Source organism: Scomber scombrus, chromosome 7 (assembly GCF_963691925.1).
Source record: "Scomber scombrus chromosome 7, fScoSco1.1, whole genome shotgun sequence".
In the NCBI taxonomy this organism is placed as follows: domain Eukaryota; kingdom Metazoa; phylum Chordata; class Actinopteri; order Scombriformes; family Scombridae; genus Scomber; species Scomber scombrus.
The window spans coordinates 16,285,570-16,298,945 of NC_084976.1; the positions used below are offsets into that span (position 1 = coordinate 16,285,570).

The following is a 13,376-nucleotide window of genomic DNA, read 5'->3' on the forward strand; positions in this document are numbered from 1 at the left end:
AATAGGGTCTCGATATGTAAATTAATTATAGATCACTGTTATTTATTTATTTAATTTTAGATGTAAATATGACATGTAAGCTCCTGAAATGTAAATGTATTTATTTTAGTTATATTTATTATGTACTTATTTTTTGTTTATGGTTATTGTAGCTTCTGTTAGAGTTTCGTTTTCTTCAGGAATGAATAGTAATTGTTCCTACAAGGATTTGTATCATAAAGTTTTGTGGTCAAATAAAGTTGTTGTTGTTGTTTTTAAATGTTTTTAAAGCACCATTTTAAGAGTCAGTGCATTCTGTTGCACGCCTTCTGCCACACTGTTCACTAACATAGCTCCACCTCCACCCCTGTATCTTCATGTGGACTCTACCTTCTCAGCTGTGTTTCCATGTGGAATTGAGGCGTATAGTATTTCTAGTATTTCTGTTAAACCTTTTTATTGGAAAAAAATATGAATGAATTGGTCAAAGCACATCATGGGAAACACTTTGCTGTTTCCCACGTTGCCGTTTGCATCATACTGTACAATCTTCCCTGTCGTATGTGTATGTGGATACGTGTTACATGTCTGGGCATGTCTGCTGCAGTCGAGGAGGATCACTCAGCAGCTGTAAGTGTTTGGTGAGGATGCAGAAACAGAATGTGGGTAATGAGGCTTGGATAATTGTTTTTGGACACGCAAACCATTTCAAGGTAATATGATTTATATAATATGAAGTTATATAGTTGAAGTCATGTGAGGTCTGTGTTTTCAAAAAAGTTCCTCCAGAACTTAAATTTTCAGTGCATAAAAAGGTCACAGATAACCACCAGCAACTGGAACCCACTTGAGTTTTCATGGTGTTTTTTGCTGAAGGCTACTGTATGTGTGAGTAAGAGAGATCACACTGAGAGGCAGTGTGCAGGCTGCAGAGACAGCTGTGTGTTTAAAAATGGAGGAATGTAAGCACAATGAAATGTGGTGTTGATTTGTTGAGATATAGAGTGCTACTGTTGCCAATGCAATTACAGTTTGTGTTATTGCTTTACTGCTTTTATCCCCATATACTTTTAATTATACCACTACTGCACAGATCAACTTAATCTAGTTAGTATTTATATGATAGATCTTATCTCATTATGTGTGCAACAAGCTAAGGAGTAATCTAACACTTGCAGCATAGCCCATACTTGTGTTTGTCCTTTGAATAAAATAGCACATGCAACTAGGCCAGCAAAACCGCTCTATCAGGTTGAACCACAATAATCAGCATAGTATTCAATAGTAGCTGTCAAAAAAGAAGAAGAAATATTGGAGATTTGTGTTCCCTGCACAGAATTGCAGGAAAAGTCTTTGATCGAGCTACAAACAGCAAGTCAGGGTTGACAGACTGTCCTCGTGCAGTCTCACTCTCTCACAGTAGGACGATGAGGCTTGTAGCCCCACACAGCACATGTTATTTTCTCAGGTTCAACAGCTGGGAAAGCACATGTTATCAATTCAGTGGTTCAACATGTACGTGTGTTTCTGTACTATTAGATCATATGCGCACAACATTACGTGTATTTGTCTCTGAGCTTGCTGCAGTTTACAGTAAACAGTGGCACAGAATCAAGAAATACATGCCTACAAGTACACTGGTACTGTATGTTCTAAACATAACCTGCATTTATGAGTGTAGTCTAACAAAACAAGGTCACTGACAGTCACACTGATCGGGCCCAGAAGAGGGACAGGTGGGTTGGATGAGAGAGAGAAAAAAAAATCACTGAATAATACTTAAATGAGGTGATTTGAATGTTTATAATCCAAAGAATAATTCATTCCTTGCACCTTTTGAATATGCAATTTAGTCACTACTGCACAAGATAACCTCTGGCTATGCACATTATACCTCTTGTTCCAACAGCGTAGTTCCAGTATAGGAAGCCCCCCACCCACCCAAGAGCTTATGTGGGCGTCATACTATTCACTAGGGTTGTTGTAGCAGCAGCATCGTGTGTATTCTCTGTGTTTTCCAGAGTCTGCTGTCGAGGCAGAGGGGACACCCTGCTTGTCCTGCCTACAGAGGAGCAGATAGCTGGCTGGCCTGGTGCTTGAGTGTCTGTCTGCGCCCCAGCTCTCTCTGCTGTGTGCCGAACAGGATAAGGAGGAGGCCTTCGGGTGAGGAGGGCGCCGGTGCCAAGTGGCAGGGTGGTGAGGGAGGGGAGGGGGGGGGGGGTGGTGGTGGTGGTGGTGTGTTTATCAGCGCTGCCTGCCTGCACACTGCACAGAGGAGAATATCTCTGGGGAAGAGATGGGGGAGACCTGGGGGACTGAGGGGGGGCAGGTTATTCCGCGTCACTCTCCAGCTGAATAGAGGCTGAGACTCAGTAATTGCAGGGCAGTTCACAGGGCAGATTAGGATATTTGTCTGTACAGGGAATATCTGCATATGAAAATGAACAAGAACGAGGCAGTGCATCAATACACACTGAACAATTTAATCCTCTGTCGGTTTGTGGACGTGCATATGTACCAGTGTCTGTGCCTCTGCATGATATGCCAATGTGAATACCCACAGTTATTCACATTCATGCAGTATGTCTGTCTGAGCAAACCCTCTCTGAATCTCCAGCTTTCTCTCTCGCTCTCTCTCTCCCTCCCTCACCCTCGTCTGTTGCTCCCTCCCCCTCCTTCCCTCTCTGTGTGTTAGCGTAGTCTGGGCGCTGAGCCAAGTAGAGTGTGTTTTTTGAATGAATACCTGATGCGGCTGATGAGGCTGGCTGGGGGAGGAGCTGTGTGGAGTACTGAGAGAGAGAGAGGGAGAGAGAGAGAGAGAGAGGGAGAGAAAGAGGAGGGGAGGGAGGTAAAGGGAGAGAATCAGAAACACAGAGAGAGAGAGAGTGAGTGAGAGAGAAGCAGCCAGGCAGAGAGGGAGCTGGCGGTCTGGTGGCCTTGCATAACACACGTTGGAGCAGCCTTGCACGCAGGACTTGCTGTGAGTTTCAGCAGTGGGGAACTTCCTTTACCATCAGCCCGTTGCAGGGACAGCGTAGTCCACAGACCGGAGTCCGGAGAGGAAAGGCAGAGCTGGAGCAGCTACAGCACAGGCTCCAGGAGAGGAGAGCGGCACAAAGAAAAGATTCAGGAAGAGGAGTCCTGGGAAACACGTCTCCAACACACACACACACACACACACACACACACACACACACACACACACACACACACACACGCACACACACACACACACACACACACACACACATAGACACACAGACACACACACATGCACACACATTAAGAGGCAGGAAGAATCCTTGGACATGCTCTGCAAGCAGTGGCTGTGGAGAGACTGGTGAGCTATTCTTAGTACTCTAACCAGAAGAGGGGAGGAGGGGGAGGTTTTCTCTTTTCTTCTTGATTTGTGGCATAGTAGTATTTTCTGCCCTGCTGCTACTACACTCATGCGCTCTCACTGTCATTCTAAAGCCCCCAGAGGCTACAGTCATAGCATCTGTCCAGAGTCACAGCTGTAGTATTCAACAGCGTTGACCCTGTTTGGTTGTAGAGGTACTGGCCGAGAGGACGTCTGTGTACGCATCTCTGCTTATATACTGTGTGATTGGTGTGTGTCGAGCAGTGATGCAGAACTCTGGAGTCATTGTGAAGACAAACAGCCTGAACCCACTGCCTGTTCTTACTGTCTGCTTTAGTCTACCACACGGTTGGTCCGCCTCTTAAAGGGACAGACTCGTGTTGTACAGGCAAGGGGCAGTAAAATGGCTCTTTTGGATATTAGAAAAAAGCAGCTACGTTTGGAAAGGGGGTTGAGGTGAAGTCCTATTTATATGCAGCAAATCATGCATACGAGCACAAACATATTGTCTTCCATGGTACCTCCCCCTCTGTTTCATGCCAAAGCTCAGATTGATAATGATGTTTTTGTTTTCTATATATAGCCATATACTCTACAGGGTATGCGCTGTGTATCTATGACGGGTCTAGCAGGTGAAATATGATGAATAGCAGGATTGACAACATGTATATCATCCCAGGGTCATTGCATTGTTTTTTCTATGAATCTTTTGAATAGAAAGCAGCCAGGACACTGTAGCTACCATTTTACTAAATAATTTTGTTGTCTTGCTATTGCTTCACGGCCTCATCCTGCTGCAGAGAAATGTTATTGGGAGCATGAGAAAGGACTCAAGGGCTCAGGCGGAGGAAGCAGAGTTGGGGGACTTGAGGAGCTGGTGACTGCTACAAGAGGAGATGTAGCTGCTGGGGGGCCTCTCACCTGGAGACAACAGAGAGGAGGCTGAATGAAAACATCATCTCATCTGCACTCCTGTCCACGCAATGACGGCAGGCGCACACCCAAACCTATTTCTGTGGTTTGTGCAGCTTTCTGTGTGGGAGTATGAAAGAGGATCACATGCGAGGCTGGCTCTATCACTCTGTCTGAGCTGAAAAGCATCAGTGTGATGAGCGGAACAGAGAGCGGCCTGTCCCCCTCTCTGTTGTCATCCCTCCATACATGCCTCAGAGGTGACAGTCCTGGGCCAGGGGACTGAGTCAGGTCTCCCATGCTGTCTGGCTCAGTGTCACATAGTCATATCTTGAAAGCTCGCCTTTGTTCTCCAAAGTATCACATAGGACGTATGTTTGCTAGTGTCACAGTTCTAATAATAGGCTGATGCTGGAAAAGCTAGAGAGGCTTTTTGCTGATGAGCCGTGTGTGCTGAGTACTATGTCCAGGTCATATGAGGAAAAACACATCCTGTTTTATTTGTAGTCTGTTGACAACAATGATGTGTTTTTGTGGCATTTGGAAGTGAGAGCACGCTGTCTTTGTGTTTGAATGCTGCTGGAAGTCTGCATCACAGGCATTAGTTGTGCTTCTGATATGATGTCATTACAGTGTTGACACAGTGTTGCTGAGGCGGGGTTGTTGCCACTGAGCGGTGCCGTGGCGATGCTGCACAGCGTAGCTCAGGCTGTAGCGGCGGCTGTGTTGCTGAGCGGGGATCTCTCAGTGAGGTGGGGGCTATGGCGCTCTGATGCTGCAGGCGCTGCTCAATGTGGGTCAGGAGAAGCAGCACTCTGTCTTTTCCCCATTCCCCATTACCCATTCTCTTTCCCTCTTTTTCATTCCTAATCATCTTTCCTCTCTCATTCTCCCCCCTCACTCCCGTTCTTCCATCTATCTTTCATCTTACATTGCCTTTCTCCCTCTCCTCCCCCTCACTCTCCTCTTTCTGTTTCTCTCCAGATCTGCTTCTCTCCTCCTTTGTTACGTTTGGTGGGTCTACCAGGCTCCATGGTTAGATAAATTGCACACAGGTTTTTTATGCTGCTTTTGAATACAGTGACCTTGTCAAAGCCAGCATTAGATGTAGTTGCATCTAAATAGAAACCAACCAAGGCTTCTGATTTTTTTCCTCTCCCTGTGTCTTTATGTAACGTCGGTGGATGCCTGCTGTATTGAACCTCCTATGTTGTATGAAAATACAATTTAGCACTGTCAAATAGTATGGGGAAGAAAAATGAAGTGATGGACGTGAGTTTGTGTGTCATACACTAAATCTCTGTAGTTCCTTTGGCTAATGAAAAACTCAAGAGTCCTGTGCATTGACCCACAGATAAGCCTGCAGGAAAGACAAGTACATCTGAAAAAGAAAAAATGAGCTCATTGGAATAAAAAATGCTGCATGTTAATGCTGTTGTTTTAGAGGATGGTTATTGGCCATGTGATATGATTGTGCATGTTTTAGAGCTATCTGGGCATGCATACATACAGTATGACTATATGTTGGTGTAGCCCTGCAGTTAAACACTGATAGTGTGTTTGTTGACATAGTTTGATACCTTTCACTAACCCGCCCTCTACATATTTCTATTATATTTTCAGTAAACTCCCCAGTTCTAGCTGTGTACAAAGAACTTGTTTCATTATTAATTTAACCAGACTGCCTCTCACTAAATCGAAACTCTAAGAGGTCCTACTCATTCATTGTTTGTTGTCCATGTTGTATTCCCTTGAACTTTGAAACGCCACTCAAAAGGGGTACAGCGGAAAGCCATTGTTAAAACATTTTGAAACACTTCAGTGAAGCAACAGATGCCCATTTACGCTTCTTGCAGAATTTTCCGTAATGAAATGTTTGCCCATATTGTTTTCACTTCATTTTGGGTCAGTGGGCACCTGTCTGGAGGTGGATGTTATATTTACTGTAGCCCCACTGGCTTTAATCAAAGACAAAAACCTAAGCTCCTCTGAGGCTGTTACTCTATGTTGTTATCCTTTTCACTCTGCTCTCCTTCTTACCCCAGAGCCTTGGGCACGTTGATAGCCAACAGCAACTCACATATGCTTAACCTGCACACAAGCTCGCACACACAGTCAGACAAACAAACACTGCAGTTTAGGAAACTCCTGCTTGGTGTTGAAAACAGAGAGCCTTTCCCATGCTATGTAAATGACGACTGACAATGTAGCACTGCACTTTCCTGTGTGTCATTACTCATGGAAAAGTTGGCTTATGACAGGTTAGTCCATGCGAATCCTTAAGCAGGATATTTAGAGGTTGCTCTTGGAGAAATCTGTACACAGAATGGCCTGCAACAAACACAAATCAGATACAGTCGTTATACTAGGTACCATCTAGTGGCAAAATACAGAACAACTCCTTTACAAACATGAAAGCTGGGACATTTTTAAGAGTGAGGTATTGTGGTGTAAGGCTGGGCAATAAATCTTTTCATGCTTTTAAAGGCTGCATTACAGTAACATTTTAATTTTCTGAGTTCTATTATCTGCTTTTATCCACTTAGTCATTATATCCACATTACTGAAGATTATTTATCAAAGATCTCAATGTGTAAATATTTTGTGAAAACACTGATAATCATCCATACAATACTATCACAATATCCATATTGAGGTATTTAGTCAAAAATATTGTGATATTTGATTCTGCCCATATCGCCCAGCCCTATTGTGGTGTTTACCTTTTTTGTATTAGCAGCCCTGCAGGAGCACTGTGTGAATGTGGTTCATAAACATGTATACTGAGCTTGTTCTCCAGTACAATTAGACTAATGAGTATGAATTTTATTTTAAGTCAAGTCAAGTCAAGAAAGGCAAAATGATTTATGTAGCCAAAAGGCTGAACTCTTAGATATCCCAGAGAGATTTGAAATTGCACAGCATATGATTTGGGCTTTTTAGTTTAATTTACATCACTGAGTATCTGATTTGAACTTCTCTCTGCCATCAGATTTCTGCCGGGATTGTGGGAGAGGTAGATCGCTCAGAGATGATTCCTCATGAAGTCTATGGAGCTCATTTTGTGAGCTGGAGTGACTCCATCTTCTCTGGTCTGAGGCCTGGAGCTATCTACCAGTGAAGACAAGCAGAGTCCAACAGCATACAGAGAGCCTGGCCCCTGCACATAACCGCTAAGAAGGACAGACTCAGGAGAACGTAAAAGTACTAACAGGGAACATTAAAACCACGCTGACATAATGAAATCCAACCAAGAGAGGAGTAATGGATGCCTGCCTCCTAAGAAGCGTGAGATCCTGGCTCTGGAGCACAGGCCAGTGGTAGTGGCCACTGCAACACCCCCAACTGCCGTGGCTACTGATAGTCCCCACACAGAGAACCTAGCATGGCTGGCGAGTGTAGCCAGTGAACGCTGCAAATCCAGGGACACAGAAAGCCCCATTCGTCCCGTCTCTTCTGCTTCTTCCTCCTCCCCTTCCACTTCTATCCCATCCTCAGTTACCCCTTTGTCTGCGGTGCCCCTGGCCTCTCTACCTGCTGTTTATCCCACATCCCTTCCCCAGCATGCCGGGACTATCCAGTTTGCTCAGCTGGGACCCAACGTTCAGTTCATCAGCTCTGGGCCTTATGCTGGCTACATCTCCTCTCACATCATCACTACCAATGCAAGTTCTGTACCTAACAGCTCTTCTATAGTGGGACAGCGTCCCCACCTGGATGGCTACACCACTGCCCTCATCTCTCCCAACACCAAAGGGGAGCAGCAATTTCAAATAGGACTCTCTCCCACAGAACTGGCTCCTGTGTCACTACCAAGCTCTCCACAAGTGACCAGTCAGTACATTCATCTGGACAGCAGAACACCTCTGACTGTCAGCGGAAGCGCCGTCACTTCACCCGCAGCCCACCTCCAGCTCCACCCTCACACAGCCGTCCTCCCTCAAACGCTTACCCTCGCTCCCTCCCAACTGGTTGTTCAGTATGCAGATGGTTCGGCTGGAAAGAAACTAGATGGGCATGTTAAGGGAGTGCTGAATGGGGAACTGGAAGTGATCAAACAGGCTAAAGCTCCCAGTCATTCAGTGAACCATCAGCAGGTCCAGAGCTATGAGGCCAGACATATTCTCCTGCCTGCAGACTATGGCCAGAACCACTCAGGACTGCAGACCTCCTTGGTGCTGGTGGCCCAGCCCAACCATGGAGCTGAACATGAACTTGGTTCAAATAAGATCTCCTTAGTTCAGACTGAGAAGGGAGGCATCTGTTTGGGGAAGCCAGTGTCCAGATCTTCCTCTTTCAGCTCCCTGTCTTCGCCAGAAGTAATGAAGTCTGTTGGCCCTCATTCAGTCATCCAGACCACTCTACCCCATGAGGAGCTACCAGCCAGTCTCTATTCCTCAACACAACCACCCATCATTGGCTATATCACCAGCGCAAACCAGCATGCTGTCAGCTACCATGCAGCACTGCCTCAGCACCTGGTAATCCCGAGTGGCCAGTCCCTCCTGATCCCAGTCAGTGGCACCAATAACAGCACAGAAATGGAGGTTAGTCGTACTGTCAGCGCCCTGACTGCTACCACTTCCCCTCAAATATCCACCGCCATGCCACATGCCTATCTAGCCACAGCCCTTTCCAAATGCGAGGCACTTGGGCCAGAAGTAAATCAACCACCTCCTGTTGCTGCACAGGCTTCAGCGCTGCCTGTCTTGCCCTCAAACCCAGCTCCTGCAGTGGCGGAAGCTCCCTCCCCAGCCCCCGCTCCTGTCCCCACTCCTGCCCCTGTTTCCATCCAAGCCTCTCCCTCCATCTCCTCTTCCTCTTCCCCTGTGGCGCTTCCTCCATTCTTTATGCGAGGCTCCATCATCCAGCTGGCTGATGGGGAGCTGAAGCGTGTGGAGGATCTCAAGACAGAGGACTTCATCCAGAGTGCTGAAATTAGCAGTGAGCTGAAGATTGACTCTAGCACTGTTGAACGGATTGATAGTGGACAAACTCCTAATGCTGTGGTCATACAGTTTTCTGTGGGAGAGCTCAAAGCCCAGGTAAAGTATTTCTGATTCATCATTCCTATATACTAAGTCTTTGGTGCCCCCCAGTGGTAGAACAAAAAAAGGCACTGTGGTAGACAGGAATGTACAAATCAATAGGCTGCACAGGTATATATTGTACATAAAAGATGATGAAATTTATGGGTAAAGGTATAAGTAGTGATACGCAGGTTTGACCGTTCCTCACTCTCACAGCTATTCATTGAAATTAATCACTAATGCAAAACTGAGAGAACTCAGAACATCCTTCTTCCTTAATTTATTGCATTCGTTCATGTTTTACAACCTTCTGCTAGTGCCAACACTCCCTCTTGTGTTTCCAAAGTAGTATTTATGTTACGTAGACGTGTGTTTGAAAGGCCAAAAGCCATTCCCCTCACAAATGGATGAAGTCAGAAATGTAAAATAGACTCCAGCCTGACTTGTTTTTTGAGACTGACAACCATATCAATGAGTGAAAGTTAAAAAAGAAATCATAACATTATTTTTTTCTCCATGTTGTATATAACATATACATAATCATCTTTGTTATGGATCCCATAAATTCAGCTATTTTCAGATTTTTGTAATTTTAATTGATTTGTGACATTTCTTCTCTGATGGACAAACTATATAATGAATTTTTCAAAATTACATCAAATGTATATTTTGCATCTCATGTTATTTACTGACCAACATATATGGTGGACAGATATATCTGTGATGAGCTAAAATTTAATCAACTGTGCTGATAAACTGGTCAGGGTGTACTATAGACTATAGCTAATTTTTCCAGTATAGGTCTTTTTCACTGATTTCACATTTTGAATTGTCATAGTAGGAGAAACACAGGTGTTACCAATAACATTAACGGTGACTCTGTTCAATTTAAGTGTCCCAAAAAGCCATGACAGTGTGACAATACCAGGTAAATGGATTTCAGCCATCATTAAGTTTATTGTTTACACCTGAGCTTTTCCTGCTGACATATCAAATATCTTCTGTGGGGAAGGCCTAAATCTCATTGTTCTGATGACAAAAACTCAAATTAAAACAGTAATTTGCATGATGTTATAATCCTACACAAATAGTTTATTTGTTTAGCAGAAAGCTAACTGTGCTTGTTGTGCTCTGCTTCAGGTGTGTGTGGAGGTGCTGGTGGAGTACCCCTTCTTTGTATTTGGGCAGGGCTGGTCGTCCTGCTGCCCAGACCGGACCACCCAGCTGTTCGAGCTGTCCTGTGCTAAGCTGTGTGTGGGTGACGTGTGTGTGTCACTGACCCTCCGGGGTCTCAGGAGTGGCTCAGTCACAGACAGCCAGGCTTTGGGTACCAAGCTGAAGACCAGTCACCTCTCTGACTCTTGTCACAACATGGATACCGCTGTAAGGAATGGTGCAAGGCCAAACACTGCAGGCAGTAACGGTGGCCTCCTTATGAAGGCTTCCAGTGCAGACAGGCCAGAGAGGGAGCAGATATCTGGACATGGATCAGGACTGGAGCTACCACCTGGACTGGGACTAATTCCAGGATCAGGGGAGGGGATCTATGGAGCTGGATCTGTGCTTGCAGTCTTGGGAACTGGAGAAGTAAGACAGGGATCAGTGAAAACAGACACACCTGCTCTCTCTAAAATACAGTGTGGTGATCCAGACAGAACCACAGTCCGTAAGAGACGCTGGTCAGCTCCAGAGCGGGACCAGACTGACAAAGCTGAGGAGGAGCCTCCTCTGACTCTGCCTAAACCCTCCTTCATCCCTCAGGAGGTTAAAATCAGCATAGAGGGCCACTCTAGTACTGGGAGTGAAAGGTGCTTGAACAAAAGAGTAGACTGTTGAGAGAACTTTAAGGAATTTTAATTACCTGTGGTTTGCGTTGTGTTTATTCCCTCTCTTTTCTCTCTATCGAGACCACTGTAATATAGACAGAGTTTACACAGTATTTACATGTTTTCTTTCTTTCACATAAATCTGGTATCTACAATGAAGTACAGAAGAGCACCTTCATAAGTGGTATCACACACGAGATCAGTGCAATCAATGCTGAAAGCAAAAATGAATGCAGTGTGAATGTTGAGCATGAGTGGCAGTCCGACACCTGAGAGACATTTGATTCGTGTGCCGCCTATCATAAGCTGGATCCTTTTTTATTTTGTCATGTTGCTTAAACCTTCTGGATTCAGACCAATCAACCATTCCTCTTATCATACGAACAAGCACAGACCCGATGTCAGCGTATACAAGAGTGGGTCATCACATTTTGACTCGCATCCTGCTTGTTTGACTGTTTATTTAGTTTGCAGTGACATTATGAGTGATAGCACAAGTTGGAGTTAAAAAGAGACCACTTTGGTTATTCCCACAACAATTCTCACGTGCCACTGATCTTACATGGCTGTGATATTTGCTGCCTTGTGTATCTGATGAGGTTTTGAATTTTTGTCTTTTTATTACTCTGTGTTTCATTTCATACCATTATATATGTGTGTGCTACAGCAGGTGGGCGTGTGCCACTTGTCTGCATGTGTATGTGCCTCTGTGTTTATGTGTTGGTCTGAGTGTTTTTGTCTCTGTGTGGCTGGCATATGGAGCACAGGAGTCAGGTTTGTGTGTGGCTGGAAGCTGTGAGCTCAGCTGTCAATACATCCTGCAAATATCAAGACTGAAAAGGCCTGAATGTAAACCACTGAATTTGTCCTCAATACTGACTCATGAAGTTATTCATGTGCTGTTTGCTACACCAATGATGAGTATGTGCTAAGAATTTGATACCAAGGCTTTTTGTGGGGGACAGGAGTTGCGCATGGATTAATTCCTTTGATCGGTCAGCCTTATGTTGATAGATTATTTGGAAAATGTTATATAATTCCTTTTAAAGAGACAGCATGTATCACTGGGTTATGTCTGTCTTCAGCCCTGGCTGCTATGTGCAGCCCTTAAATTTGTACAAAAAGGGAAATTCAAGATATTTTAATCTAATGCCTCTGGATGAGATTGTATTTAATGTGTATAAACGTATACTACAATATAAACCATAGCTGGCTAACTTGGATAACTTTATTATAACTGTGCAACAAACTGCAAATACAAATTTTTCATTGAGTATTACAAACTTTTAACGTTGATATGGCGAACGTGTTGGCAAAGTGTTGCCTTATTGCACATCAGCAGACATGGATCAACATCAGCATTCATTTAGAGTCGTTTTTCTGGTGGCCTAATGAATGTAAGACCCGAGGAAAGAATCTGCGTCCAGCATATTTAAATGCTCCACTATGTTCACCAGCTAGTTGCTAACTTTGTCTGTTTTTTGCTGGGCAAAACAAAGTAAAATAAAACAAAACCCTGAAGTTGTGTGCAGTAAAACCAAAATAGTGAGCTTAAAGACCCTGAAATGCATCATAGAGCTGAGCGGAACTGCTGGTGATAGTTTTCTGCGGCTTTGTCACTATTTACCCTTTTTTACCTGTTAAACATAGTCATCTGACCCTCTAATAAAGTAAAAAATACTGGTTAGAGCAGCTTTAAATGCAAGCATACCATGAGGTAAAAAAACAAAACATGGGGTAATATTTACTTGTTGACAGAAAAATGTCACCTTCCCAACCTATTGACCACTTTATTTACAGAAACAATGGCCTTAGAAATATGCAACTACTACACTGCAGCACATTTTTTGTTTGTTTTTACCATTAAAACCTCTTTTCCTCATTGAAGGTATGTCTTTCTTAAATCCAACCAGATTACTGCTATTTGATTAAAATAATATAGTCTGTCTGTATGTTAGGAAAAAAGTGTAATTTCTTTCTTAGACTAGAGCCAAAATAAATATTCTACAGTTCATACTCAGGAACAGTGTGTATCTGTATGTGTGTGTAGGCCTGAGACAGTACGTGTGTGTTCAAAATCACGTGTATGTGTGTGTGTATGTGTATGTGTGTGTGTGTGTCCTGAGCAGCAGCACTTTGATGAAGCATCCAGCGGGAGTGTGATGGTGGTGGTGGTGGTGTCCCTGTTCCTCAGCTGTTACTGTTATTGAGAATAATCAACTGACTGTTTCTCCTCACACCATGTCCTACATGTGTATCATTAAGAGA

General features: G+C 44.2%; 1 protein-coding gene across 2 annotated transcripts; it reads left to right on the forward strand.

The window, feature by feature from the left end:
• Positions 1–419: 419 nt before the first annotated feature.
• On the forward strand, positions 420–13,149 carry LOC133983045 (ataxin-1-like). 2 transcript variants are annotated; one of them, XM_062421973.1, is made up of 4 exons: positions 420–692; positions 2,001–2,142; positions 7,245–9,297; positions 10,423–13,149. In XM_062421973.1, exons 3-4 carry the CDS (start codon positions 7,492–7,494, stop codon positions 11,116–11,118), a joined length of 2,502 nt encoding a protein of 833 aa, XP_062277957.1. In that variant the 5' UTR covers positions 420–692; positions 2,001–2,142; positions 7,245–7,491; the 3' UTR covers positions 11,119–13,149. The 2 variants fall into 2 exon arrangements, with proteins under 2 accessions (XP_062277957.1, XP_062277958.1); XM_062421974.1 differs by lacking the exons at positions 420–692; positions 2,001–2,142 and adding an exon at positions 2,813–3,319.
• The last annotated feature ends 227 nt before the right edge of the window (positions 13,150–13,376 follow it).

Bases quoted from the DNA above. Each gene is read 5' to 3' on its own strand.
- LOC133983045 (XM_062421973.1), top strand. From the start codon at position 7,492: ATGAAATCCAACCAAGAGAGGAGTAATGGATGCCTGCCTCCTAAGAAG. The intron at 9,298-10,422 runs GTAAAGTATTTC...GCTCTGCTTCAG, and splicing joins TGGGAGAGCTCAAAGCCCAG to GTGTGTGTGGAGGTGCTGGT.